Source organism: Phytophthora sojae (assembly GCF_000149755.1).
Source record: "Phytophthora sojae unplaced genomic scaffold PHYSOscaffold_6, whole genome shotgun sequence".
Taxonomy (NCBI): domain Eukaryota; phylum Oomycota; class Peronosporomycetes; order Peronosporales; family Peronosporaceae; genus Phytophthora; species Phytophthora sojae.
In genome coordinates this window covers 3,525,524-3,553,032 of record NW_009258120.1, presented here as the reverse complement: position 1 = coordinate 3,553,032, position 27,509 = coordinate 3,525,524, and the positions used below count along the sequence as shown (strand labels likewise).

The following is a 27,509-nucleotide window of genomic DNA, read 5'->3' as shown; positions in this document are numbered from 1 at the left end:
GTGAGCAAGACGCGTAGATCGCTGCTGGAATGACATTGCTGATCCGTGGTATAATTTGTTGGTTCTATCTATTGAATTGATCTTTCTATCGTTGCTGGCGTGCTAACCAGATAAATTAATGGGGATACGAAGAATTCGTGGAGTGTCGGGGAGTGCGGGGCTGGTGTCGTAGCTGGATCGTCAGTTTAACACGTGAATACGGAGACGAAGAAGGTTTGGGAGAGCTGGTCGGCTAGAAATCTCTAAAGATGTTGGAGCCATCTTCAAAGTAGGGCTCCACATCCGCCTCCAGCTCCTCTTGGTAATCATCATCAATGGTCTGGAAGAAAGAAGTGTCGAAGGGCCCGCTGAGCTCCGGGATGAACGGAGCGTCGTACTCTCGACGCTGCAACCGCTGCCAGTCCTCAGGACACGAGAACATTCGCGAGAAAAACCAGTGCGACTTGATCTTCTGCATCGACGATAGTCGTTCGTCCGGGTTCTTCACTAGAAGCTGAGTGATGAGGTCGCAGGCCAGCGGACACTCCTCCTCGAACTCGTTCGGGAACTCGACGTTCTCGTTGGTGATTCTACGCCCGAGCTCGCGTGGGTTTTCGTGGTAGAATGGCGTCTTACCCAGTAGAATCTCGTACATAATGACACCAAATGACCAGATATCCACGCGGTGGTCGTGCGACTGGCGTAGAAGCACCTCCGGCGCCATGTAGTCCATACTCCCGCATAGTGTAAGATTCCGAGCGTTCTGGGTCTGCTCGCTGCTGTCGTCAGTATCATCAGCTCGCTGCGCGTCCGGCTTGGCGAACCCGAAATCCAAGATCTTGAGATACCCCTCTTTGTCCAGCACAAGGTTCTCTAGCTTCAGGTCACGGTAGAGCAGCCCCTGGTCGTGCAGGTACTCAAGCGCACTGAGGATACAGCCCAGGTAGAACACAGCGTACTCCTCCTTCAACCCCCCAAACTCACTGCGTAGAACGCTCAGGCCTCCCGCATCCAGCGTTCGGGTCTGAATAGGTGCCAGCGACTCGGACATCGTCGACGTTGCTGCTCTAACTGGCGTGGCAGGGCGGAGCTCGTCACTGGCGTCTTTCATCGATCCCTGCACCTTCAACTGCGTCGTGGTCTTCACCTCTTCATCCTGCTCGTCACTGTGCGAGTACACGAGGCTCCAGAGCTCGCCGCCGGGCAGATACTCGAGCACCAAGTACAGATAGTCGTCGTCCTGGAAAGTGCCGTGCAGCTTCGCCACCAGCGGGTGCTCCAGCTGCAGGTGCACGGCGCGTTCCCTCAAGATGTGCTTCTCCTGGCGCGTCGTGACCACGTGCTCTTTTGACAGCACCTTGAGCGCGACGCTGGTGCCCGAGGGCTTGTGCTTGGCCAGCTTGACGACGCCGTACGTGCCGACGCCGAGCACGCGGATGACCTCAAAGTCGTCGGCCGCCAGCATCTGCAGCTCCGGGTCGCTGCGTCCATTGCGCTCGATCAAAGTCTCGGACTTGTCGCTGCCCATGTCAAGTTCCGAAGTGGCGGAAGGTCTCACCGCGGGGTAAATCATAGCCGCCTGCTTGTCGGGACTGCTGCTATCCGTGTCTACTAGGCGGTAGTCCGCTACTTGGCAACTCATGCTGCGCCACGCACGCACGCGCAACTCAGGCCGGAGATGGATAGTGGAGACCTCCCTCAGAACGCGTGGCGCCGTGGATTGGGCCGTCTGATCGGGACGACCCCCACCCACCAGTCTCTCGCAGGGAACGCGTAAATTTGGGCGCAGCAAACCTTCAAGCCCACGAAACTTCCAGCGGCTGGAAGTGGGTGAATGCTACAGTGCACCGGACGAGAATAACCTGCTCACACGTCGCAGGAATAAGATCTGTGACGTGTGAGAATCCACTCCACCCCATGGATTCTCCTCGTCATTGACGAGGCCATCGAGTGGTGATACACACTCAGGTGCATCTAGCACAACAGCTTCGCTCGTGCACCACGCTGGATACTACGCTGGAAATTGACGACACCTCGTGTGCATTAGGCAGCGCACAGTAGTGCCGGTTCGGCAGGAGATACGTTTAACCCCCCTCAAATCCGTTGATAACGGCTCAGCCTCGATGTCCTCCAGCGATGGGGAGCGCGGAGTGTCTCTCGGAGCCTGCGCCGCGTGCGTGGCGGCGATCCTGGTGTTCCAGTACCTCGTGTCTGCTCGGCCACTAGACGCGGCGCAGAATGGAGTCAAGCACCGCGGAGACCTGCACGTGCAGCGCAAGCTGCAGCATGTGGGGACGGGGGCCATGATCTACGCGGCTTCGAGCTTCTTCGGTCGACTGGCGGGCGCCACGGTGCTGCTCTTCTTCGCCGTGCTGTTCTACGGGCTGCACGAGTTGAGGGGGCGCAGTGAGGCGGTGAATACGCTGTACATCAAGCGTTTTCGCTCTATCATGCGGCAGTACGAGGTGTCCAGGGCGGCGCTGCCTGGGGCCTACTACTTCTTACTGGGCTCGGGCTTCTCGCTCGCTCTGTTTCCCCCTCGAGTCGCAAGACTCGCGATTCTTCACGTGAGTTGGTTGGTGGAATAGGTTGTGACCTTATGACTTCTTACAGTTCGACTCTTGTGCTGTAGCTGTCGGTGGGGGATCCTGCGGCTGCGTTCTTCGGGACGCTGTACGGCCGACACAAGCTGGTGGCGTTGCTAGGGACGCTCGGAGGCAAGAAGTCGCTGGAGGGATCCATTGGCTGCTTCTGCGTCACTGCTGCAGCCACATCTACAGCGTTGATGGTGGAGAGGGACTTCTACTTCGACGTGGTGGACGATGAGTTTGGAGCTGTGGCAGGAACGATCACTCTGGCGGCAGGAGTGAGTGCTGCCGCTGCCGAGCTGCTGGACATCGGCGGGTGGGACGACAACTTGACCCTGCCATTGCTCTCAGGTGTCTTCTTGCAGCTCACAGTCGGTGGCTTGCTCTGAGAAGCATAGCATAGCAATGTGCGGCAAGGCAAACTTAGGTCTATTCTAATGAAAAATTGTAGAGCTCTATCGACTTGGTCCAGAACTCTAAAGTCGGAGCTTGTTAGAGGTACGCGGCAATGAACTTGGACACGGGTCGGATCCAGTGGCCGTCCTTCCAACTGAATAAGCCGTGGAGCATGCGCTCGGGTCGTCGCCAGAGCTGCTCGGTGACGACCTCGGAGTCTCTAGTCAGCGCGTCGTACTCGTCCTGCAGTCGACGCTGCAGATCAGGGTTGCGTGTGAACACCACGAGGTTCGACTCGAGGTCGCATCCGTACGATCGCTGGCCGAAGTTGGAGCTTCCCACAACGGTCACCTGGGGCAAGCCCAGCTCCGCCTTGTATCCGTTGGTCACCGGCAGCGGAGGCGGCCTCCACCACATGCCCTTACCGTGAAAAGTCCAGCCAGGACGGTTGAACTCCCTCAACACCGTCGGGAACTCGCGACCGAGCGTGCGCTCAAAGAAATCCTGCTCAATCAGCGAGTAGGCCATCGGCAGCGCTCCCTTCACGCCGCGAGCATCGTAGAACCCATTGGCACGCGGAGCCGCCGAGATCACGTCCAGTCCAGCATCACATTTCTCCAGCAGGTCACTCAAAAACGGCGGGAAGTTGAGGTATCCCGACGCAATCTGCAGCTGCGATCCACGCGGAAGATTCTTCACGAACATGCTCAGCACACGTTCGTCATGGTCCATCGACATGGGGGTGAACTGCAGTGTTGGGAACGCCCACGCGTCGGTAAGTTCGTCTTCCTTGTCCTCGTGGTGCTTGTCCGGGTCCACCAAGCTCTCCATATCCTTCCTCATCGCCGCCTTGGCCTCGTCCGAGTCGTGCGCCAGCACCGGTTCAATCAACTCGTAGTCGTTCTTCTCCCCCGTCAGCGTCTCGAGCTTCACCTTGTACGAAAAGCCCGTGACCAGCTCCACGAACTGGTGGTAGAACTGTGCCAGCCCGCCGCACTGCGTCAGCTGCACGTATCTGTCTTGTCTATTGGTAAAATAGTCGTCACTCAAGTTGGCGCCGCTGAGCACGAGCGTGTCGTCCACTAAATAAACCTTGGCGTGCGAGACGCCGAGCGTCTCGTTAAAGGGCGGCGGCAGCTTGGCCTTGATCCCCGAGAGCTGCGGCACGCGGAACAGGAAGAGCTCCACGTTGTCCGGGAACTCCTTGAGTAGAGGGGCCAGCATGGTCACGGAGCTGGCGGTGAGCCCCCCACGCTGGCCGCGCGAGTAGTCCAGCACTACCTGCACCTGGAGCTCGGGTCGTTCGCGTAGTCTGGAGGCTAGAGCGTCCACCAGAGCCTCCTCCAATTGGCCCGTGCCCAGGTACAGCGACGAGATGGACACGCGCCGCTCCGCGTGCTGGATGTTGCGCAGCAGCTGCCGGTAGAAGGCCGAGGGCGACGGGAGCAGCGCCACGTCCGAGCTGCGTAGCGGGAAGAGCCGCGAGTGCCGCACCAGCGACCGGAACAGCTGCTCGTAGCTTGTGCTGCAGTCGTCGGCCATGGAGGAGGGAGGAGGAGGAGGAGGTGGTGCTCGTAGTGAAGCCATGTCACGCAGGAATATGTGTGACGAGGAGCTCCGATAAGTATTTTTGGGGTGGCGGTGGAGGGTGTGTATTTTGGGTAAAATGAGGGAAGATTGCCCGAGTTTAGGTAGATTGGGCTGTGTGGTTTCTGCATTTTGGGCTCGAACTTGAAGTGGAGAGTAAAACCCAGAATGGGTTTTACAGTACTATTTGTCATGCTCAAGCGCAACTGCGGCATGCGCTGTGATTCCGACTATCTCCGGTACGTTTGCTTTGTCGCGCCGAATTCGTGGCGAATTATACACTTTAGAAGTATTATTCACTTTTTTTCACTTCTATATGCAAGCGTCGTTGTTACCTTCAGAATCTCGACAAGTTCATATCCAGAGGATAAGACAAAAGATAATAGCAGAGTTTACACATTCATGTTCCCAGGAAATCCGTAGCCAAATTATCTTTGAATGTAACTTTTGATCAAGGTTAAAAGTGTCGAACATTGAATTTCTTGTTGATACATCCATAAATACCCGCGTCCTGAGCTTTCTTGACTTGGAAGCTGGGTGCCACGAAGACTAGGATGGGCTCAAGTATTCGTACGCTGGCCAAGAGGTGGGAGTCGATCCAAGTCGAGTTGCATGGGAGCTATTCGATCGAGCGATTCACGTCTACACAGAACTACTGCGCCTCGACCAAAATTTGGCACGCGCTAGCGTTGATGGTAGCGACCTTGCTACCAACGTTAGCCTGTGTGGCAATTGTGAATTCACTTCCGCTCGAACCACCGGATCTTGGCTTAGCCCACAGTGCAACATTGTGGATTCGGGGGTTGCCGGTGGTGTTCATCCAGTCTTACGCGCTTTCGTGGCAGTTTTCCGACTATGTGCCAGAGCTCAAAATCTCCAGCCGTGCCCTCGTGCTAACAGCGACAGCAGCAACTGTAGTTACCCACGTCCTTGCGCTCGGTCTCTTTGCTTTGCTGTGGTACCCGCTGCCGTTCACAATGATCTTGTTAGCTGGCCCATGGATTGGTACGCTGGCTTTGGCGCTGAAACTTTCAAGGAGAGATTTCTTGCGCGAACACCCCGAAGTTCTGCAAGATTTTCGTCTCTTCTCGGTTTTTGCGCTCATGCAGACGTCTACGCTACTCTTGTACACGGCGTTCAATGTTATCCTCGTTAGTGTCCCCGTTTATTGGCAACCAGTCGCTACACTCTTCGTCCCGGTGTTCAAAATCACCCAGAAAAACATTTTCTGTCGACTACTCCAAGGGAAAGATGATCAAAAAGCCGGAACTGGTCATCTTCAATGTTGAGATCTCCAACGCGTTCCTCATTTCATTCAATATGCAGCGAGAAGCGTCCATCAACGCCAGTGTCCTACTGATCGCGATAGATTTGGCGCAGATGCTGCTATCGCTGTGGGATCTAAGGCTTATGCTCAAGAGTGTGGAAGGTATTATTGCAAAAATGGGAGTTAACAGCAATGAGGCTGTCAGTATTGCGCAAATGGTTTTGATGAAGTATCCAGCGCTACAAGACATCTCACCGAAAGACTTCGACCAGAAATACAACCAAATGCGGGCCGAGCGCGGCACAGATAGCCCCAATGCCAGTCGGAAAGTATGCTGGAGCTATACCGCATTCGTCCGCGAACCGCTGTGCGTATATGAACTACTTTTCTAATTTGTTGTTGATATAGGAACGGACTCACACACTTAAGTTTGAGTGGATACACAAAGCCTGATGCGTTATGGTATCAATGCACGAAGAAGCCCCGAAGTTTAGTACTTACTGTACCCACCGTTACTTGCGGTACAAACAGAAAGCTGCACACTCTATGATTTGGTTGTTATGGCTCAAATGGAGCTGTCACCTAGAGTGCGTATTTTCACTCACTTGTACGGCGCGGGCGTGCTAATCCTACCTCGATAAAAATTATTTTACTAAACATCATTTTACGAGTAGCTCGAGAGCGATTAGTTGGAAACAATCAAAACACCACAATGCGATTGCGGGGCTAGCGGAAGTTCGATGGGCACGTTGGAGGGTTGAATCGTGCATCATTTGGAGTGGAGAATAAAACCCACAATGGGTTTTATACTGACAGCACCACCAAAATAAAAAATGAAAACTATTTTAATCGCTGCCTTGCGCTCTGTGTTGGACGCTAATGGTGTCCATAGTTTTCGGGACACAATTGCTATGAGGGCTGTGCTCGCGACTGGTGCCGCCAGACTTTTGCAAGCTTGGAAGCGACGTCAAATCATCTACTACGGCGGCAAGTACTCCATCTACCGACTCCTAGCTCTGGATACGTACTCCAGAACCACAACATCGCTGCGCGCGCTCTTCGTTTGCATCGCGACTCCAATGCCGATGGCGACAGTGGTATTACTGCAAGAATGCGTACCGCTTCAAGACCTGAACGACGGGTGGGGCGTCAACTCCGGATTCTGGATACGAGCTACAGTAGCAACTTTCGCGACAAACCACACCATCTTCGGCCAGGCCCCATACTTCATTGACGGTGTTGCTATCTCAACACGTCAGTTGGTGTTACTATCCGCATCCATATCGACAGTCTTCATTGTGTGTGTGGTTGCCATCGTAGCCCACTCGGTCTTCCCTGTCCCGTTCTTCATCTTGGTATTCGCTCCATTGCTTTACATTTGCCAGTTTGGGCCAGGCGATGCAGTACCTAAGGTTTACGTCCAGCCAACTCATGCTCGTGTTCACCTACCCAGCCTACGAGACGCTCTTTCGAGCGGCGCAGGGGACGCAGTATCAACTTTCAGTACTCACGTAATTCTCCTTCTCCCCGCCATGAAATTCACCATGAAGAATATTGTGCTGCGGTGTGTGAAGCATCTGGAAGACATGGTACCCGAAGCTGTGATCTTCACGGTCGATTTCTTCAATGCCATATACGTCGCCACATGTATGCACAGTGCGACCTCAGCTGGCGCGGTAGCAACGATTGTTGCTGTCGATTTAGGGCAAACGATGGCCATGCTTTACGGCCTATATTGGCGCACTGCAACTATGCTTTCGGAGCTTTACCAATTCAACCCTGGAAAACGGTATGCTATCTCTTATCAGTTCATTGTACAGGGGGCCTGGAACACTCGAAAGGCAGTATTCAAGTGGGAAAATCAACAAAAATTCCTGCCTTAAGCACAAGTTATCAACCGCAGACTTGAAATTGTTGGCTAACCTGGATGAAGCCGATCGAACAACGAAAGATGATGTCACCGGGTCTCCAAGGAACACTACTACGTCATCCTCGCACCGAACTGGGCTCTGTTGTACTCAAAGGCTTATTTATCCCTTTATTTAACTTCGGATTCGACAGACTCACCACAGGAGGGAACTACTTTGCAGAAGGCACTGGAGAGCCTCTTCACCGCTGAATGCTTCGTCGTATCATCCTACTTGGAAACATGCTCGTGATGGCACAGCTCCCCAGCTCTCAGTATCACGCGGAAATGAAGGGCATCATGAAAGAAAATGTCGGCGCTACGGTCCTGCCTGGTTTTGTTTTCGGTGTCGTGTAAGTGGCGTCACTTGCAGTATTATGTGCCATGCTGAAGCGCAACTGCGGCATTCGAGCGATGTATCAACTCGCGTTTGTGTTGGAGTCGCAGATGTCTCTGATTCAAGGCAAACTCATGCTGTGGATGTTGATGACGCTGTGCTTGCGACTGACTCACTTCGGTACGTTTGCTTTGTCGATGGAACCCATGGCAAATTCTATACATTCATGTTGCTTTTTCGCTTCTTGTAGGCGTCGACTGTACCTTCAGAAATGTCGCCAAGGTGATCACTAAAGGATAAAACAACAAATAATAGCAAAGTTTACACCTTTGAATTGACTTTTGATCAAGGTTAAAAGTGTCAAACGTGAATTTCTTGCTCATAGCTGGCATTCCAGAAATACCCGCGTCCTGTGATCTCTATTGACTTTGGAGGCTGGTTGCCCTGACGACAGAGGATGGGCTCACGTATTCGTGCGCTGGTAAAAAGATGGGAGTCGATCCAAGTCGAGTTGCACGGGAGCTATTCGATCGAGCGCTTCAAGGTTACGCAGAAGTTCTGTACATCGACCAGCAGTTGGTGGGTGTTTATGGTGCTAACGACCGAAGAGGGGAAAACAGGTCAATCCTAACAGTTGGTCACGGGTATGATGGTCAAATAGGTCACACATCAGGACGCTAGGTCACGTGACCAAACTTAACAGGTCACACCCATTGATGTAGACGGTAAGATGCGCGCACGCCCGCGAGAGAATGAGATCAAAATGCATATGCAGCTTCGAAGCGGACGAGGGCCCACTTCTCTTCAGCCTGAAGAATTCAGACATCATACAAGTTTTCTCAGTACACACGACACCTCCCTCAATGCTTTCGTACACTGTCAGCGCGGTTTCCTACAGGACACGACGTGCTGCTTGCTGCTGTGTTACAGTATAAGCTGGCTAAGTGCTGCACTGTGGGCTGCCTATCATCTTGCACAACGTGCTTGCTACTAGTAAAAGTACCATGTTGCGCTACAAGTCCTTACCATGCTAAAATGTGTGCTTCCTACCATTTACACTGCAAGAGACCGCCTACCATGCATGTTGCACGGGCAGTAGTTACATTGCTAAACAGTGAGCTGCTACCACGCGTGTGTGATGCTCGTAGTATGAGCGCAGATCGCAATACCCTAGATAGAGGAGGTGGTGCTTGCAGAAGAAGAAAAGTTGATTGGACATGCGGTTTCGCTAGCTACGGTAAGTTATGGTAATATCCACTTGGACAACTCAATTATGGCCGCGGAATCCAAATTCGACAGCCCTGTTGGGGTAAACTAATTCTACCTACCATGTTGCAGTACGAGCACCGTACAAAGTCACCAACCCGTGCTCACGGGACTCCGCTCGCATTCAGCGCTTGAGCTCATGGACTCAGCGTCACGTAGCGTTATCTCGACCTAGCCTTCAGTCTTGCTCGACGTGTGGGGCCCCGTAACCTCGCTCGAGGTCGAAGTCGAGTACCCCGCCGCCCGCTGTTCCTGGGATCACAGCGTTGCCGAAGGCCATGGGCATGCTGCACAGATTTGGCCGCACACTCGACTCGCCGTCTCGTTTCGTTTCAAGGTGCGGCGCATTGCAGTCATTTAGCCTAACTAACGGCCTAGCAAATGCCCGATCCTCCAGCGCTTACAATTCACTCTGCCTACCTTGCAAGGTGACAGCATATGCACACTTGCTACGGTGTGCCAGTGAGAGTGAAGGTCCGGTGGTCGAGCGTCCAGCTTCGGCTTGGAGGGACGCGAGCACTGTTGTCCACCGCGACGGTAAGCGGGGGAGATCCTCGCGACTCGGCCGTCTCGGAGGCATAACGACTGTATTTGTAGCGAAGAGTCAGAGCTGCAAGTAGGTTTCGGAACACTATTATAAAGGACCAGGGAGGCTAGCGCTCCGAGCAAACCAAAGCTCTGTTTAGCTTAAGAGGTTGATTTCAAAGTAATCTGTGTATGTGTTTCAGCTGACTCCTGCTAGCGCCTTCTGCCAGCGTCTTCTACCAAACCGACCCCCCCGATGAGTGGGCTGGGCTCGCTTCTGTGGAAACCTCCACTGCACTTATCATGTATTTGCCTACCATATCTCACTGCTAGTAGTACCATGCTATATTTTGAGCCGCATACCATACAGAATTGCACCTAGCTTTCATTCTACACAATAACGCAACTCAACTATTACAAATTACACAGTGTAATAGCGAGGCAACCGGCTCACCCTCCCATGAACAACTTCGTCGACACAGGGAACCCATTATGAAATTTCGACATCGTCTCCGGATTCTATTTCGTGCTTTGTAGTATTCACTTAGAAAATTTATACGCGCCTAGAAGTAGCTAGCCCATCGCACCACAGCTCAGCACTCGAGCTTGACACTCGAGCTTGACACTTCAACATGAGACGGCCCCCATCGCGTAATGTAGTTCACGAAAAGGTATTTCTCACGAATATGCGGCACCGCGCGTTGTTATCTATTCCAGGCTCGGTAGGCCTCCTCGGCGGAAACGTCTCCAGCTGCCGAGTGCGCCTCAACTGCGTCAGGCCGCCGACATTGTGGGGTCAGAGAAGAGCAAAGACTGATGAGAGCAGCCTACCATCGCCACTGATGACCCTGGATCCTGCTCTAGTGCTGTGGGTTCAGAGGCCGACGATGCCGAGATGGATCATGAGACAGCAGACTATCGTCCAGACGACTCTTTTGACTACGACAGCGCGGAATAATGGTGCGGAAGTCGCTATCTGTCAGGAGCAGAATCGCTATAACGCATTTACTTGACAACCAAACCGTTTGCGAATTACATGTGACCTCATTCGCTTAGGTCACGTGACCAAAGTAAGGATTTGACCCGTGACCAAAATGTAGGATTGACCTAAAAATCCGGTTAGCCTAACGACTACCCTCCTCCCGACGTTGACCTGTGTGGCACTTGTCGATGCATTTCCACTCGAATCACCCGATCTCGGCTTAGCGCATAGCGGGACGTTGTGGATTCGTGGGATGGTTATGGTGTTCTTAAACTCCTACGCGCTCTCATGGCAATTTAATGAGTACGTGGCTGAGTTAAAAATTTCCAGACGCTTTCTAGTGTTAACCTCGACAACAGCAGCTGCCGTTGTTCACGTCATTGCACTCGGTCTCTTTACTTTACTGTGGTATCCGTTGCCGTTCACGACACTCTGGTTGTCTGGCCCATGGATAGGAACACTGGCGTTGGCGTTAAAACTTTCCAGAGGAAACCTTTTACGTGGAAACACCAAAGTTCTGCGTGAAGTTCGGCGCTTCGCGGTTATTTCGCTGATGCAGACGTCTACAGTTCTGGTGTACACGGCGTTCAACGTTATCTTCATTAGTGTTCCGATCCAGTATCAACCTGTCGTTGCACTTATCATCCCGATATTCAAGATCACGCAGAAAAATATTTTCTGCCAACTACTCCGCGGAAAGGATGATCTGAAGCCTGAAATGATCATTTTCAACATTGAAATCTCCAACGCGTTCTTCATTTCGTCCAACATGCAGCGGCAAGCGTCTATCAACACGAGCATCTTGCTTATCGTGATAGATCTGGTGCACATGGTGTTGTCGCTGTGTGATCTAATACTTATGCTTAAGAGCGTCGAAGGAATCGTTAACAAAATGGGCATTACCACCGCTGAAGCTGTCGCTGTTGCGCTAACGATTGCGACGAAATACCCGGAGGATGGGGACCGGAAGGCATTGACCGATAGCGTATCGCAAACAAAGGCTGACATCTTGGTCTTGGCGACTTTCCGAAGACCAAGCAACAACAAATCCGGACCGACTGTGGCGCAGATACTGCCACAAGTCGCTCAAGTATTGCCGATAGAGAGATGCACAAATGCATCAGCGGCAATCGGGCGGATTTCGACGCTGGAGCGCCACTTGCTGCTTGACAAAGTTCTCCAGATCATGTTTTTCACCGAGTTTATTTTGCTCACGGAATTTATCGAAGTGTTCACGCCCGTGCTACCGGTAGCTCAATGTTTTCAGGATTTTCCGATACGAAGGCTGACCTTGTGAGTGCTGGGTTCAGGTTTCTACCTGGTGATCCTCTTCTACTGGCCCAACCGCCAGTTCTATCCACAGTTTGATGGTTTTGATGAAGCTCAATTCTGGAAAAATATCTTCTCGACCCTTGCGTATGGATTATCGGCTTGGCGCACAGTGCAACACTATGGGTCCGGGGGCTTTTCGTGGGCTTTCTCGTCTCCTACGCGCTCGTGTGGATGTTTTCTCGCTATGTTCCGGAGCTCAAACTGTCGAAAATGAACCTATTGGTCACTGCAATAGCTGCAGTTGCAGTCCTCCACATCGCGGCTTTGGGCTTCATGCTGTTGCATTGATACCCGCTTCCTTTTACGCTCTTTTGGACCTCGGGTCCATGGCTAGGGACGCTTGCAGTATCACTGAGACTAATGCGAGGCGAGTTCCTGAGCAAACATCCAGAAGTTCAAAGCGAAGTGCGTCGTTTCTCGGCCATTTTGATCATGACGACGTCAGCCGCGGTGGTGTATACGGCGTTCAACATTATCTTTCAAACCGTGTCAACCAAGTGGCAAACGCTCGCAGCTCTTGCCATTCCAGTGTTCAGGATCATCCAGAAGAACTTGTTCTGCCGGCTGCTCTGTGGAAAAGATGACATGAAGCCCGAGACCGTCACGTTGAACGTTGAGGTCGCCAACGCGTTGTTTATCTCGTGATCGATGCAGAATCTCCAGTCCTGCAATACCAGCGCGATGCTTATTGTGCTAGATTTTATGCAGATGCTGACCTCATTGGGCGACCTGAGGGCTATGCTCAAGGAAATCCGAGATATTACGAACGAGGAAGCCGAACAAGCCATCGCCAGAGCGGCTATGATTGCATCCAAGTACCCGGAGCTGGCAAAACAAAACACAATATCCGGTCCATCCAAGGCGGAAGTTTTCAGAGTATCTACAGCTGCAATAACTACCGACGCTATTGTGAAATTTTCAAGCAGAGCACAAGTTTCCCCTCAACCGGTTGGAAGCAGCATGGGGGTCGTACCATCTCCACCTTTATTATCGGATAAAAGTGTCGCTGGAGTGAGTTCTCGAACCATTGAGAAGCGCCACTTGCTGCTACAAAAAGTGTTGCGAGTCATGTTTTTCATGGAATTCTTCCTGCTGAGCGAGTTCATGAAAGCGCTCACACCTCTGATGTACAGTAAGTGGCTCATTAGCCGTAATATGCTCCTGAAAACTAACCGTTGCGCTTATCGTCAGGTTGTTTTCTGGTGATTCTCTACTACTGGCCCAACCGCAGATTTTATTCCCAGTTGGAGGGTCTTGACGATGACGCGGTCTGGTTTACTATCGGCCACATTCAGCTTTACGGGATACTGGAGGTTGTGTTGTTCGTGGTGTTGATAGTGACGCTCCACAAAATGGCCTACAAGTCCCCGTTGCAGCAACTCGCGTACGCGGTGAATCGAAATTGGGGGACGATCCAGTGTAAACTGGTGATTTGGCTGCTAGTGCTGGTGCACTCGACGATTCCTCAATTGGGTACGTTGACTGATGTTCACATTGTATTATCGTACTCTATAATAATGGCGGTGTGTGTGTAAATATTCAGGCACAGACTTCACCTCCAAGTTTCAATCGATACACAAGCATTAAGGCCAAAAGGACATTCTCCCTACAATTTTTTTTTCAACTCAAAGTCTGCCATTGGATTGAAATGTACTTGAAGTACGTCCTTCAGTCGGTCGAAACGCGCCCCCTATTATGAAGATAGGAACTTCGTGTACCTTCGAAGCAGCTTCATCGAGGCTGCATCCGTCCCCAATACGTCTTTCAGGTGACTTGCATCGAGGCCCGCCTTGTACCAGTCTCTGAAAGTCGTTGTGCGGAGCTCCGTCTTGTCTTCGCCAACAGGTTAGCCACGTGCTCCTCCGGGAGCTTCGTCAGGTGAGGAGTCACTTTCTGATATTTTTTCAGAAGCGCCTGAGGCACCAACTTCTTCAGCCACTCGAGTCCTCTCTCTTCCTCTTCTTCTTCTTCTTCTTTTTCTTCGTTAACCCTGGCAGTTCGCAGAAGGCGCTTGGTCGGAGTGTCACCAGATCTCGGGTTTGCCTAAACTCGATGCTGTGGGTTCGTGGATTGGCAGTGGGCTTCTTCCAGTCCTACGCTATCTTGTGACAATGTTGGGATTATGTGACGGAACTTCAACTATCAAACCGCTAATTACTGTTCGCAGCGACAGCGACGACTGTAGCTATCAACGCTTTTACGTCGTCTCTCGCCTTTTTGCTGTGGTATCCACTGCCGTTCATGCTCATTTGGGTATCTATTCCTTGGGCTGGCACACTCGCCGTGGCTCTTGGAATCTTGAGGGGGGAATTTCTGCGCAGACATGTCAAAGTTCTACAGGATGTGCGTCGATTTTCAGTGGTTTTCTTCACGCAGACGACTACAGTGCTAGTGTACACGGCTTTTAACGTTATCTTCGCCAGTATTCCAATCCGCTGGCAGCTGGTCGCCGCGCTTGTTGTCCCGGTGTTCAAGATCGCAAAAAAGAACGTGCTGCGCCGAATTCTGGACGGAAAAGACGACGTCATTCCTGAAATGGTCATCTTGAACGTTGAGATCTCCAACGCGTTCTTGATCTCGTCGACCAAGTACCCAAATCTACGAGGCCGAACAATATTTGTACTATCCGACAGTTTGCCCCAATCGAAGGCCGATCTCTTCTCCATGTCCTCTCGTCGAACGCCTAGCATGTTTGGCTAAAATTTTGTTGAAAACATGTTCAACCGGTAGGAGCGGACTACCTTCAAGTTTGAGTGGATCCACATACACTGAGTGGGTCTTTTGAACCTGGTTTGGTGAAACAAAATATTCTGAACAAATGGCGCCCCTTCGTTATATCTTTCTCGCGTCCTCATCCCGAATCTGTACCAACGCAAACCAACTGATCTAACACTGACAGCTAACTGCCTGAAAGCTCAGCACGCATTTGCCTTTACGCTCAACAGCTAGCCTCCATAAATAGGTGTCCAAGCGTTGCTGCATTGTCTCCAAACTCTCCACTATGGGGGCGATGCTAGTGACCTACGGGTCAAGGCTTCTCCTGGCTTGGAAGCGAGTGCAGGTCAGCTACCACGGCGGCAAGTACTCCATCCACCGACTGCTGGCACTCGAAGCGTACACAAGAAATGCACCCTTGCTGCGCGTGCTCCTTGTGTGTATCGGCACTCGCTGCAAGACCCGACCGACGGCTGGCGCGTAAATTACGGTTTCTGGATCCGCCTGACCATCGTCGCGTTCGTGGTGAATCTAACCAACGTCGGCCAAGGCCCGTACTTTATCCAAGGCGTGTCGCTCTCAAAGGTCCAGCTAACTCTCGTGGCCGGGTGTACGTCGACCATATTCACGGCTTGTACTCTCCCCATCGTGGCGCATTTCATGTTTCCCGTTCCGTTCTTCGTGCTGGTGTTTGGTCCAATGTATTATCTGGTCCAGATCGTCGTGTTCCGCATTGTGGCCGGAGCTCGCATCTTCCACCAAATGCTTTCACAACGGGACCAGCTCATTCGCTACATGGCATTTGTGACCATACAATTCACACTTTTGTTCACGTATCCAGCGTACGAGGCGCTGTTTCGAGTTGCAGAAGGCACGCAGTATCAACTTTCGGTCATACTGCTTCTCCCTGTTATCAAAGTGTTCGCCAAGAATATGGTGCTGCGATGCACAATTTACTTGGAAGACATGATGCCGCAAACTGCCATCTTCACTGTGGACTACTTCAACGCGATCTACGTGGCCACGTGTATGCAGAGTGCGTCCTCCACTGCTGCTATCACCACAATGACTATAGCGGATTTATCCCAGGCTGCTATCACGATTTACGGGCTACACGTCAAGACCAGGACGATCCGAACCAGTATGGAGTTAATGGCTAAAGCTAGTCGGCGGAATGGCAATCTTCTGGTCTCCACCGCCGTGGTGTGTAGAGATCATGTGAAGTACGACAAGCAGTTCTGCCCGAGTATTCGGATACGCTCTAGCATTCCGCACCAACTATCACCAGAAGATGAAGAAATTTTGGATAAACTGGAGATCTCTGTAAAAGAAGCACGCGCTAACATCCAGCGTCAAAGTAAAGGTCAAGACGAAGCTACTTACGCGCGAAAAATCCATCCCATTGCTTCGGTTGTGGTCAATCCGTTGCATTTAACAAGAAAGAAGAGTTCTCTGTGGGAAGCGCTGGAGGCTCTCTTCACCATGGAGTGCGTCGTCGTCACTGCCTATCTGGAAGCTGTGGTTCCGGTGCTTTACAGTGGCTACATGCTGCTGATGGTGCACTTCCCCAGTGCGCCATACCACGCAGAATTGACGGGCATCACGCGTGAGAGTGTGGGGGCTACAGTACTTTCGGTTTTCGTGTTTGGACTGCTACAGGTTTCATCGTTTGCGGTGCTCGCAGTGGTGATTAAACGCAACTGCGGGATGCGAATGATCGATCATCTCGCGTTCGTTTTGGAGACGCAGATGTTCCTGATCCAGTGCAAATTGATGGTGTGGAGCATGCTCACGCTGTGCTTTCGAGTGACGCATTTCGGTAAGATACTTGTTTGACTTTGAATGTTTCAGGTAAATGGCGGCGTACCTAACGTGTTGTACTCTTACAGGCGTCGATTTCACCTTTAAATTTGTGAGCTCATGACGCGGTTAAGTCTGTACCCTGACTATCCGAGAAGCATCAGACAGACAGCATTGAAGGAAGGGTAAACTATACACTAAATAACGATTGTACTCGCCGTGATGGGTATCTCTTTGAGTTTCAGAATTGGCCAATTTAAGTAGAACATCCCTAAATACTCCTCTTCACCTAACTCCTACCTATCCTATCGATCAAGTTGCGGTGAATGAGTGGAATTCCTTCTCGAGTTGGCTCTGTCATTCGTACGCTGGTACGACGATGGGAGTCCATCCAGGTGGAACTCCATGGCAGCTATGCGGTTGAGCGGTTCACTTCGATGCAGAAATACTGCAAACTCACCAGTACTTGGCGCGCGTTCGGGATATTGGCAACTGCCCCATTACCTCCGTTGATTTGCGCGGCAATTATCGATGCAGTTCCACTGGAGTCGCCAAGCCTCGGGTTTGAACGCAGTGCGACAGTATGGGTTCGAGGGTTCCTAGCAGGTTTCATCCAGTCCTACGCTCTCTCGTGGATATTCTGTCACTATGTGAGCGAGCTTCAAGTCTCTAGACGCGTGTTATTGTTGGCATCAGCTGTTGCAAGTATAACAATTCACGGTATGGTATTGTTGCTGGCAATGTTGTGGTGCTACCCGCTGCCATTCTCGGTGCTGTGGGTGTCCGGTCCATGGATTTTCACTCTGGCTGTGGCGCTATACCTCTGACGTCAGAGGACAATTTTTACGAGAAAATATCAAAGTTTTGCAAGAAGTCCGTCGGTTTGCTGTGGTTTCGATAACGCAAACGTCTACCGTGCTGGTGTACACGGCACTTAAAGTTATCTTTGTGAGTGTCCCCGTCCGCTGGCAGCCTGCCGCTGCACTTTTCGCCCCGATATTCAAAATCACCCAGAAGAACGTGCTGCGGCGGATTCTCCGAGGAAGAGACGACGTCCTGCCTGAGATGACCTCAACATCTCCAGCGCGTTCTTCGTTTCGTCGACTATGGAGCGAGAAACGTCCATCAGCACCAGCATCCTGCTCATAATGATAGATCTGGGGCATTTGATGATGTCGCTGTGTGATCTAATGCTCATGTTGAAGAGCTTGGAGGGAATAACTGCGAAGATGCGGATCAACACCGCTGAAGCTGTGAATGTCGCCCTAGTAATCGCAACCAAGTGCCCGGAGTTTGTGGATCGAGGGTCAGCGACCGACAGTTTAACTCAGTCGAAGGCTGATTTCTTTTACGGTATATCACCGGAGGAACATCCTCAAGACTTTAGCCAAAATTGGGCCGAGGTTGACACAGATAGCACCGATGCCTGTTGCAAAGAATGCCAGAGGCATATCGGGTTCACCTTCTGGAACACAGATTTTTCCGAAGGGGAGGTATACAGTCGAACGTGGCGTCAATAGTGCAACGTGTATAGAGAGGATCTCGCGGAGAGAGCGCTACTTGCTGCTTGATAAAGTTCTCCGGATCTTGTTTTTCACGGATTCATTTTGCTCACGGAGTTTATTGAAGTGTTCACGCCCGTGATGTACAGTGAGTACTGTACTGTAAGCTTCCATATATTGTGGTACTACTGCTAACGCGTGTGTGTGTTTTCACTTGCAGTTTGACGGGGTAGACGAAGCTCAGTTCTGGAAAAATATCTGTATCACGCTTGTGTACGGATTATTGGAGATGGGGTCGTTCGCTCTCCTAGTTATTGTGATTTCCGCTTCAACAACTTGCATACGCCATCAGGATTAGCTGGGGCAAAATCCAAGGCAAACTGCTAATCTGGATCATAGCGCTACTCCAGTCTTCAATTCTGCAAATGGGTGCGTCGAGTAGCATGGATTCAAAACAAATTGTATCTTCTTCGTCTAATTTGTTTCAACTGTGTAGGAACGGACTACACGTTCAAGTTCGAGTGGATACCCAGATACTAAAGTCTCTACGGTTGTCTGCAGTGAATGGAACATTTTGTTTAGCAAAGCTAAAAGAAGCGCAGAATAAATTTCAGTGCTCCTTTCGTTCTCTTCTTGGGTCTATACCGCCGATTTAGTAGTATACGTCCATAAATACACACTTCCCCCCTCATAACCCCTTTTGAAGGTTGGTCTTCCCGATCAAGTTGCAGCAATGGAAGCTCGAGTTGGCGCTGGCGTTCGTGCGCTTGTACGAAGATGGGAGTCTATCCAAGTCGAACTGCACGGAAGCTACTCGGTCGAGCGGTTCATTTCCATGCAGAAATATCGTGAATCGACTAGCGTTCGACGCTCGCTGATGATATTGGGCGCGATTCCGCTACTTCCTCTACTTTGTGCGGCGGTTGTTGACGCATTTCCCCTGGAATCGCCCGATCTCGGTTTGGCTCACAGCGGAACGGTGTGGGCTCGTGGAGTATTGGTAACACTCTTTGATTCGTACTCGCTCTCGTGGATGCTTGGTCAGTATGTGCCAGAGCTGGAGATCTCCAGACGCACTCTAATTATTTCTTCAATAACTGCCGCTATAGCCGTCGAGGGATCTGCACTGTGTATGATACTGCTGCTTTGGTACCCGCTCCCATTCACGCTCATTTTCGTGTCTGGCCCGTGGATTTGGACCTTGGCACTGTCGCTGAAGTTGTCCAAAGGCGAATTCCTGCGCAAGAACCCCAAGGTTCTAAGCGAAGTACGTCGGTTTGCGACAATAATGATCATGACAACGTCGACGGGCTTGGTGTACGTAGCCTTCAATGTGATTTTCCAGACTGTTCCAGCCGAATGGCAGACCCCTGCAGCTGTACTTGTGCCAGTGTTCAAGATCATTCAGAAGAACGTACTTTGCCGACTTCTTTGTGGGCAGGACGACGTCAAGCCAGAGCTTGTTACCTTCAACGTGGACGTCACTAACGCGCTATTCATCTCGTCAACCATGCAGAACCTCCAGTCGGTTAAAAGCAGTGCCATGCTCATTGTAGTCGACTTTATGCAGATGTTGGCTTCACTGTTCGATCTGAGACTCATGCTCAACGGCATCAGAGATGCTACGAACGAGAGTACAGATCAAGCCATCGCCTGTGCGCTGATGGTTGCATTGAAATACCCGGAGCTGGGGGAGCGACCCATGTTGATTAAGAGGTCCTTCCCGTCCAAATCGGATATCTTTCGCTCGTCTAAGCTTTCGATGCAGAGAAAGGAAAGCGCAACTAACTATATCTCGCGGTTGTCAAGTATCACACGAGTAGCCCCTATTCAGGTTGAGGGCAATGCTGGAATTGTGCCAACGTGCCCTTTTGAGAAAAGAAAGGTTTCTCCGACTTTACTATCGAGAAATTGTACCGTTGCTTCGGATTCCACGACGTTAGCACTTGTGGAGCAAATGACGCCTCAGCAGCGCCATTTCCTGCTTCATAAAGTTCTGCAGATCATGTTCTTTATGGAATTCTTCTTGCTGACGGAAGTATTGAAAACGCTCATACCCGCGGCGTACAGTGAGTGCAACCAACCTACTTTTTACAGTGTATTGTGTCAATTTCCGCCACTAACATTCTGTGTCAGGCTGCTACTTGGTGATCCTTTTCCACTGGCCCAACCGCAGATTCTATCCGCAGTTCGATGGTCTGGACGAATCTGGTTTCTGGGAAGTTGTCGCTCACATTCAGATCTACGGAATGCTGGAGACCATATTGTTCGTAACATTGATTTGGACGCTTCACAAGATGACCTACAATTTTCCCGTACAACAACTTGGATTCGCGGTTTCCAGCAATTGGGGTAAAATCCAATGCAAGATCGTGATATTTACCGTGCTCCTTCTACAGACCACTATCCCTCAATTGGGTACGTCGAACATGTACGACATAGTATTCTATTTCTCACGTATCTTGCATCTCTGTGTGTGTAATTTATAGGAACCGACTACACGTTCAAGTTTGCTTGGGTACACAAGCAGTAGTTGCTTCCTCCTGGCCAGTTTTGAATTTTCCAGCTAGCGGTGAGAAGAGCTGAACGATGCAGAGCCAAGCCCTCCTCAGCCCCTACGACAGTCACCACGCTCTACCTAGCGAGACGGAAGAACGGCAAGTGGCTGAACACGGACGACGACGACGTCAAGCGATTTCTCGAAGACGGCGAAGTTTTCCCCGAAATGGAGGAAATGATGAGTTCCAGCAACCGAGTGGACCCAGCCGACCAAGTCGGAGACCCCAAGTACGGGTTACCAGATGAAGCCGATGTCCAGGGAGGCGACTGCCACGCCGTGCTGTTTCTGTCACGCACGTGGAAGCATCGAGGGTGCAACCCCATATCAATGTTGCCTTCTATTATGTCGTGATCGTCTTGAATCTGCTCCTACTGGTGAAAACGGCTGCGGACATTAACCGCTCGAGGTCGCGTCCCCAGGTAACAGCTAGCTACGTGCGGCACGTGCGTCCCCCAACACTAGTGCAGATCAAGACGACGAGCGACTAATTTGTCAACTCAAGTTGAAGTGGCACTAAAATGGACCAAAATAAAGTCGTCGCATTTTACCAATTTTTAGACCAGCTCTAAATTATCCAGCCCGCCGGACTATTTTCCACATCACTTTTGAATCTGAAGCGGCGCCAAGAGGCACGAGGAGCTCACGTACTGTATCAATCAACCGAGATGGCGGAAGTATCCCGGCTGTTGGTGCTGGGCCCCGACCCGGACAGCAAGTGGGCGGTAGTCTCCAAGCTGCTCCAGCTGAGTGGGGACGAGGCTCTGTCTCTGGACGCCAAGGGCTTCGATGCGACGCTGCTGAACCTGCGCACCAAGTACTACCGCGCGCCCGTGGAGGTGCACGTGCACCAGGTGCGCGACAACGCGCCGAAGCCGGCGCTGCAGCACGCGCTACACGACTACGAGGCACTGCTGTGCGTGGTGGACGCCGGCCAGCGAGAGAGCTTCCTGCACGTGCAGCGCTTCGCCAAGCGCGTGGTGGACACGCTGCCCTACGACGTGTGTCTGCTGGCGGCGAGCACGGCGTCGGCCACGGGCGAGAGCGTCAAGAAGATGGAGGGATGGTGCCAGGACAATGGCTTCGAGTTCGTGGACCTGGATGCGGAGCAGCCCGCGGTGGACGACGACGACGACAGTGGTGTCATCGACGAGAAGCACGGCATCGAGCGCGTGCTGGAGGCGCTGCACTGCAACATGTGGCGGTCGATGGAGATGAACCCGCCCAAGGTTGAGGATACGAAGTCCAAGGACGCGGCTCCGGAGGTGGCAGCAGAGAAGAAGGAGGTTGACGCAGAGCAGAAGAGTGACAACCAAGTGGAGGACAAGGACAAGGGCAAGACTGCGACGGTGGAGGCTACTGCTGCAACTACTGAGGAGCAGGACGCGTCGGCAGATGATTCGAGGTTGCAAGCACTGTTGCAGGCTCTGGAGATTGCTGGAGGTCCTGGTGCTGGCTCAGAAGACGCAGGTGAAGGTGGCGACGACGACGACGACATTGACATGGCTGAGTTTAGCGCGCTGATTTCCGAGGTTCGCAACGTGCGCGACCAAGGCCAGGATCTGACTGACGAGCAGCGACGTGAGCGAGCTGCTGAGGTGGCCATGAAGCTCTGGAACTTCCTGGGCACGGACGACGAGGGCGACGACGCGAGCGACTCGGACTAGCCCCGTTCCGCACTGTAATTGGTAAAAACAAAGCCCGAAATTCCTCGTTACGCCTCCTCATTGGCTGTAAATCCATTCTAACGCTCGTGATTGGCTGAAATACCAGGATACTACTCCCGCTCTTCGTTGGTGGGCGATGCATTTCCAGAGTATCATCGGGACGACATGGCGGACGCGCAGAGCGAAGTGAACCTCGTGGACCTGTCGCTGGAGCAGCTCAACGCGCTCAAGGGGCAGCTGGAGAAGGAGCTGCAGCAGCTCACGGCGTCGTTCGGCGGCCTGCGCGAGGCCCAGTCGCGCTTCTCCGAGTCCAAGGACGCGCTCCAGAGCATGGCGGCCGCCGACCTGAGCAAGGAGGTGCTCGTGCCGCTGACCGCCTCCATGTTCGTGCCCGGCCACCTGGCCAGCAAGGAGGAGGTGCTCGTGGACGTGGGCACCGGCTACTTTGTGGAGCAGTCGGTGGAGAAGGCCGAGCAGTTCATGGACCGGAAAGTCGAGTTCCTGCAGAGCAACACGGACCAGCTCAAGACCGTCATCGAGGGCAAGCGCAACATGCTGGAGGCCGTGCTCATGATCATGCAGCAGAAGATGCAGGAGGCGCAGCGCAAATAGACCCCCCGATAATGGAAGGGGGCACCCAGCTGCAGCAATTCTACAATATAGGCCAGAAACAAGAGTTTGCGTTGCGTTACGTTGCGCTGGTGTCCTTCAAGCCGCTGAATTAGCTTCACTCCCCCGCAATTGTAGGCATCAAGGACACAGCATCACACCGCATCAAGTACGCAAAGCAAGACGTCAATGGTGGGGTCGGTCTAGTGGTGCAGTCGTTCGACAAGCAGGAGCACCAAACGGCATTAAAATCTTGAGTCAGCACTATAACGCTGCGTTTTGCACTGCTATCTTGTATCTGTAGGGGTCCTTCCTTGCTTGGGGTTGCACGTGTGTAGCTTGGGTACTCTGGAGCTGGAGCTGGGTCGGTCGATCGGTCAATAAATATGCACGAGTCCGTAGGAGAGCGTCCAGAAGAGGATGAAGGACAGCGCCTGGGACATGACGCCCGCGAAGATGAAGGAGAAGGCGCTCGTGTTGAAGTAGACCTTGACGTCCATGCCGAGCTTGAAGACCCAGAGCGCCACGGCCGTGAACACGTAGGCGGCGGCCAGGAAGGCGAAGCCCTGCAGCCCCGTCATGCCCGTGATGCCCGCGATGCAGCCGGCGATGACGCACATGGACGTGTGCACGTACTCGACGGCCTTCTCGTTGCTCTTCATGTTCTCCATGGAGAAGAACTCCACCTTCTTGTCCTGCAGCGCCTCCATCCTCGGTCTTCTCGTATCGATCGATCAACGTATTAATATCTGGCGTTCAGTATGGCGAGAGTAGGGGGGGGTCTGCTCCCTTAAGTGCGCGTTAAGTTTTGGTTATGTGGACCACCAACGATGTCATGTGTACCACGCCATTCCTATGTTCGCGGGCAGTTCAATTTGAATTCAAACATCCGAACTTTGAAAAGCTCCACGCAAAACGTCAAATGCTCGTTCGTGTGTCAGCTGCAGAGTGCAAACTCCCACCCCGGAGTCACCCCACCGAGTCTGCACCTCTCCAACCTATCGCCGCTTCAAGTCGAGCTGCCATCAAGGCGCTATACTGAGCTTTCCTTGCAACAGGTGCGAACGATGCGATAGCTGCTCCTCCTTGCTGCTTCTATCCAGCTCGACTGACATCGTTGTGTATTGCTGCTGCCTCCGGCTTCCTCAAGGTTACCAAGCGTATCATCATAGACTAGAGTATTATGACGGAACACAGACGATCGAAGGTGGCGCCCAGGAGGTCGTGGCACTCCATGTCAGGGCTGCTGCTGCACAGTCGAGCACTGCACAGCACGCTGGCGACGCTGGAGCACCAGGAGACTTGCACTCGGTTGATAAGCGAGATGCCCCGAGCGCGCAGCCCCAGTCGAAGAACGATCGAGATCCAGGAGCCTCCACGAGCTGCGCCTGCTGCGAAGCCACTAGCTAAGCCGCTGGTATTCCGGAAGACCAAGCGAGAGTTGGAGCGAGAGCAGCAACGAGCACGGGAGCAGCTCGAGATGGAGCAGAGGAAGAAGCTTCGCATGGTGGTGGAGGATCCGCCGAGGGGGGTTACTGGGGCAAAGCGCGCTCGCCCCAAGTGCGCTCGTATGCTGGAGTGGACCTGTCGGAGGACGTCGCAGTACATGGGGGCAAGGCCGGGAGCAATGCGTGCACACTCGAGACGCCGCTTGCTGTTTTGAAGTTGCTACCACGAGCTCTGATCTAGTTGATTAGGCCCACGATAAACTCAAGCGCAGCTTCTTGAAGCGGGGCAGCGGTGGAATGTCTCCGGGTGCCATTGTGAGCGAATGGCGTACACTATGAACGACGACAAGTCTGTCCTCAGTTTTTGGCATTTTTGATCGGGTATTGCGGCCTACGTGGCCGCCCATACAATAAATAGATACTTACATATCGTACCATTATCCAGAGGCTCTTCGCCTCGAGCCTGAAGCTCTTACGTGCATTTCGAAGCCCTCCATCAAGTCTAGTTGAAGCCATGTTGATCCGAACTTAGCGTGCCTAAGTACGCACTTTCGAGAGAAGCCCAGTATTGAAAATCACTCTCTGGGAGACCGCCATGGGGCTGGAGGAGCTGGTGGTGACCGGCGCGTACGTATCGGGCGCCGTGTGCATCGTGCTGTTCACGCTGACCATCAGCTGGCTGGTGGTGTGGAAGTGCGTGCTGGCCAAGATGCCCTTCGTCCAGGAGCTGTTCGACCTCAAGCCCAAGAAGCCGTCGGCGGCGCACGACGAAAAGTCCATTTCCTTCCAGGACCGGTACCAGGCCTACAAGCGGGTGCGTCGGCAGCAGTAAAACCCACTCATGCACATTGCAACAATTACTCAAAACATTATATATATTTCCCATTGCAGAAGCGGCACGCATCAAGGATTTCTTAGAGAAGAGAAAGAGAGAGAAAAAACTGTAAGAACGGAGACGAGCGGCCAGGCATCACAGCGAGCGCTCAGGAATAAACTATTGGCTTCATCTGCTCTCGTCTCTCGGTCGTCTACCTGACTAGCCACTTGCCGCCGGCTCCTTCCTCCCCGTCGTCGTTCTGCTGCAGCTGCCGCACCAGTTCCAGGTACTCGCTGGAACCTTCAGCGTTGCTGCTGGATGAAGTCGCTCGGTTGCTGTTCTGCACCTCCGCCGCCTTCCGCTTCTGAGCAGCTAGAGCCATCCTCTCGTCCAGCGAGAGCTTTGTAGATGCGACTTGAGCCTCGGCGGCCTCCGTGCGGGACTTGGCCAGAGCCTCCTCCCGCTTGCGACGGAGCTCCTCGTCCTCGCCGACTACTTGTTGGTTCGCAGCGCCGTACTTGCGCTCCGCAGCCTCTGGATCCCACTCACGCAGTGCATCCAGCGTCGGCTTCTTGACTTGAGCCTGCAGCTCCGGCGGCAGCTCCCAGTAGCTCCGACCCAGCGCCATGTTGTAATAGTACGTCCTCTAGCGTTCATGGTCAAAGTTTGACACCGAATTTCGCAATGTAAAAGCATCCGTTAGCTGAACGAACACGACCAGGTGGTAGAGCGGAGTCGATAGAGGAGATGCAAGCGCTTACCCCGCTGCTTGGGTCCGTGTGCTGCGTCCAGAAGCCTGTCTTCTTGGGCGTCTCCATGTCTGTCTGCTGTGGTATCAAAATGTCTGACAGTGATGAACGCGATCGTATTATTAAGTATGGAGGGTTTAGCTGCAATAGTGCGAACTTAACGCGGCGGCGACGGCGGAGGACCCCCGAAGTAGTTCCACACGGCCACATGCCGGTCCCAGGAGCACGAGGCCACCAGACCATCCACGAAGAGACTGAAGTCGAAGCCGAAGACGAACTCGGAGTGGTGCTGCGCGTTCTGCAGTCGCGGGTACGGCGACTTGGTGTTCCAGATGCCCACGGTCATGTCGTAGGACGCCGAGGCGATCACGTCCGGGTCGTGCGGCGAGCACTTGATCTTCTTGACGGCGTAGCTGTGGCCTGGGAGCAATCGCACCTCTCGAGCCGGGTTCCGAATGTCCTGTAGTGATGTAAATGAGTGTTAGATGTACGGTTATCAACCTCGACGGCACAGTACAGTACATACCCAAACTTTGATGGTGCAGTCGGCGGACCCAGAGACGACTTCAAACTGGTTGTACTTGTTCCAGTCCAGCGAGAGCACTTCATTGCCATGCGCAGCGATGGTCGTCACTGAGCGCGCGCTGTTGAGGTCCCAGATCTTCACAGTGCCGTCCCCCGAGCACGACGCGACCAGCGAGTTGTTCTGCGTGTTCCACACTGCGTTATACACGGCGTTCGAATGCTCCGCGAGCGTCAGCACCGAGTGCGGCACTTCGGGTTTCCAGATCTTGACGCTGCCGTCCCACGACGCCGACGCGAACGAGTCTTTGGCCACCAAGTTCCAGTTCACCCCGGAGACCTCCTGCTTGTGCTCGTGGTAGTTCTGGATCGGGAACTGGTCGCGCGTCTGCAGGTGCCAGAGCTTCACGGACCCATCAGCACAGGAGCTCACCAGCTGCTGCCCGTGGTTCTCACTCCACGCGCAGTCATACACTCCCTGGGGCGTGTCAAAAGCTCGCACCTGTCCCCACAACACCCAATCAGCACCTCACTCCACCTTAACCGCTGGAACAGCCTCAACGTACCGGAGCCAGTCCCCCCGCCGGCAGCATCTCGTACACGTGTTGCCGTCCATTGCCCACGATGCCGAAGTATTGCGCCGTGCCGACCGCCACTAAGTTGTCCACGAAGGGGCTGAACTCCACCTGATCAATTAATTGATTAAATAAAGCCCAATATTGGCGGCAATGACGACGTTAGGCGCGAGCTTCTTGCGTGACACATCGCAGATATCTGTAGTCAACGCGCGCACCGAGTAGCCGTGGAGCTCCGTCTGCGTGTGTCGCGGCTGCAGGAACATGGCGCCGAGGGTTCCGCTCTGCTATTGAGCATCCGGCGTCGACGCAAGCTCGAAGCTGAAGTGGTACAGTGTGCCATCTTTACTTCAAGACTAGAATTGTAAATAAATTGGAATTAA

At 52.8% G+C, this 27,509-nt stretch overlaps 12 protein-coding genes across 12 annotated transcripts; 9 read left to right on the top strand and 3 right to left on the bottom strand.

The window, feature by feature from the left end:
• Nucleotides 1-47: 47 nt before the first annotated feature.
• PHYSODRAFT_547376 (cyclic AMP-dependent protein kinase-like protein catalytic subunit) lies at nt 48-1,621 on the bottom strand (the record flags this gene model as incomplete). Its single annotated transcript, XM_009533150.1, has 1 exon — nt 48-1,621. One exon carries the CDS (start codon nt 1,619-1,621, stop codon nt 233-235), a length of 1,389 nt encoding a protein of 462 aa, XP_009531445.1. The 3' UTR covers nt 48-232.
• Nucleotides 1,622-2,102: 481 nt separating this feature from the next.
• Nucleotides 2,103-2,956, top strand: PHYSODRAFT_511812 (hypothetical protein; the record flags this gene model as incomplete). The annotated part of the gene is made up of 2 exons (XM_009533149.1): nt 2,103-2,546; nt 2,612-2,956. The coding sequence occupies 2 exons, from the start codon at nt 2,103-2,105 to the stop codon at nt 2,954-2,956; spliced, it is 789 nt and encodes a 262-aa protein (XP_009531444.1).
• Nucleotides 2,957-3,059: 103 nt separating this feature from the next.
• On the bottom strand, nt 3,060-4,505 carry PHYSODRAFT_256102 (phosphatidylglycerolphosphate synthase; the record flags this gene model as incomplete). The annotated part of the gene is made up of 1 exon (XM_009533148.1): nt 3,060-4,505. The coding sequence occupies one exon, from the start codon at nt 4,503-4,505 to the stop codon at nt 3,060-3,062; it is 1,446 nt and encodes a 481-aa protein (XP_009531443.1).
• Nucleotides 4,506-5,203: 698 nt separating this feature from the next.
• On the top strand, nt 5,204-5,629 carry PHYSODRAFT_442943 (hypothetical protein; the record flags this gene model as incomplete). Its single annotated transcript, XM_009533147.1, has 1 exon — nt 5,204-5,629. A coding segment is annotated over one exon (426 nt), but the record flags the coding sequence as incomplete, so codon positions are not given.
• Nucleotides 5,630-10,969: 5,340 nt separating this feature from the next.
• On the top strand, nt 10,970-13,700 carry PHYSODRAFT_513008 (hypothetical protein; the record flags this gene model as incomplete). Its single annotated transcript, XM_009533146.1, has 3 exons — nt 10,970-11,136; nt 11,440-12,092; nt 13,357-13,700. Coding segments are annotated over 3 exons (1,164 nt in total), but the record flags the coding sequence as incomplete, so codon positions are not given.
• A 2,245-nt stretch (nt 13,701-15,945) lies between these two features.
• PHYSODRAFT_303330 (hypothetical protein) lies at nt 15,946-16,716 on the top strand (the record flags this gene model as incomplete). The annotated part of the gene is made up of 1 exon (XM_009533145.1): nt 15,946-16,716. One exon carries the CDS (start codon nt 15,946-15,948, stop codon nt 16,714-16,716), a length of 771 nt encoding a protein of 256 aa, XP_009531440.1.
• A 290-nt stretch (nt 16,717-17,006) lies between these two features.
• Nucleotides 17,007-17,507, top strand: PHYSODRAFT_511980 (hypothetical protein; the record flags this gene model as incomplete). Its single annotated transcript, XM_009533144.1, has 2 exons — nt 17,007-17,242; nt 17,387-17,507. The coding sequence occupies 2 exons, from the start codon at nt 17,007-17,009 to the stop codon at nt 17,505-17,507; spliced, it is 357 nt and encodes a 118-aa protein (XP_009531439.1).
• Nucleotides 17,508-19,017: 1,510 nt separating this feature from the next.
• Nucleotides 19,018-20,671, top strand: PHYSODRAFT_510516 (hypothetical protein; the record flags this gene model as incomplete). Its single annotated transcript, XM_009533143.1, has 3 exons — nt 19,018-19,230; nt 19,528-20,251; nt 20,319-20,671. The coding sequence occupies 3 exons, from the start codon at nt 19,018-19,020 to the stop codon at nt 20,669-20,671; spliced, it is 1,290 nt and encodes a 429-aa protein (XP_009531438.1).
• Nucleotides 20,672-22,173: 1,502 nt separating this feature from the next.
• PHYSODRAFT_286719 (hypothetical protein) lies at nt 22,174-23,416 on the top strand. Its single transcript, XM_009533142.1, has one exon. The coding sequence runs from the start codon at nt 22,572-22,574 to the stop codon at nt 23,016-23,018; it is 447 nt and encodes a 148-aa protein (XP_009531437.1). The 5' UTR covers nt 22,174-22,571; the 3' UTR covers nt 23,019-23,416.
• An 884-nt stretch (nt 23,417-24,300) lies between these two features.
• On the top strand, nt 24,301-24,513 carry PHYSODRAFT_447257 (hypothetical protein; the record flags this gene model as incomplete). The annotated part of the gene is made up of 1 exon (XM_009533141.1): nt 24,301-24,513. A coding segment is annotated over one exon (213 nt), but the record flags the coding sequence as incomplete, so codon positions are not given.
• Nucleotides 24,514-25,058: 545 nt separating this feature from the next.
• Nucleotides 25,059-25,381, top strand: PHYSODRAFT_335687 (hypothetical protein; the record flags this gene model as incomplete). Its single annotated transcript, XM_009533140.1, has 2 exons — nt 25,059-25,277; nt 25,355-25,381. The coding sequence occupies 2 exons, from the start codon at nt 25,059-25,061 to the stop codon at nt 25,379-25,381; spliced, it is 246 nt and encodes an 81-aa protein (XP_009531435.1).
• A 110-nt stretch (nt 25,382-25,491) lies between these two features.
• PHYSODRAFT_510625 (hypothetical protein) lies at nt 25,492-27,392 on the bottom strand (the record flags this gene model as incomplete). The annotated part of the gene is made up of 6 exons (XM_009533139.1): nt 25,492-25,926; nt 26,042-26,104; nt 26,232-26,489; nt 26,556-27,053; nt 27,118-27,237; nt 27,345-27,392. 6 exons carry the CDS (start codon nt 27,390-27,392, stop codon nt 25,492-25,494), a joined length of 1,422 nt encoding a protein of 473 aa, XP_009531434.1.
• Between the last annotated feature and the right edge of the window lie 117 nt (nt 27,393-27,509).

What these genes read in the sequence shown, in the direction of transcription:
- PHYSODRAFT_286719 (XM_009533142.1), top strand. Translation starts at nt 22,572, where the DNA reads ATGGCGGACGCGCAGAGCGAAGTGAACCTCGTGGACCTGTCGCTGGAG.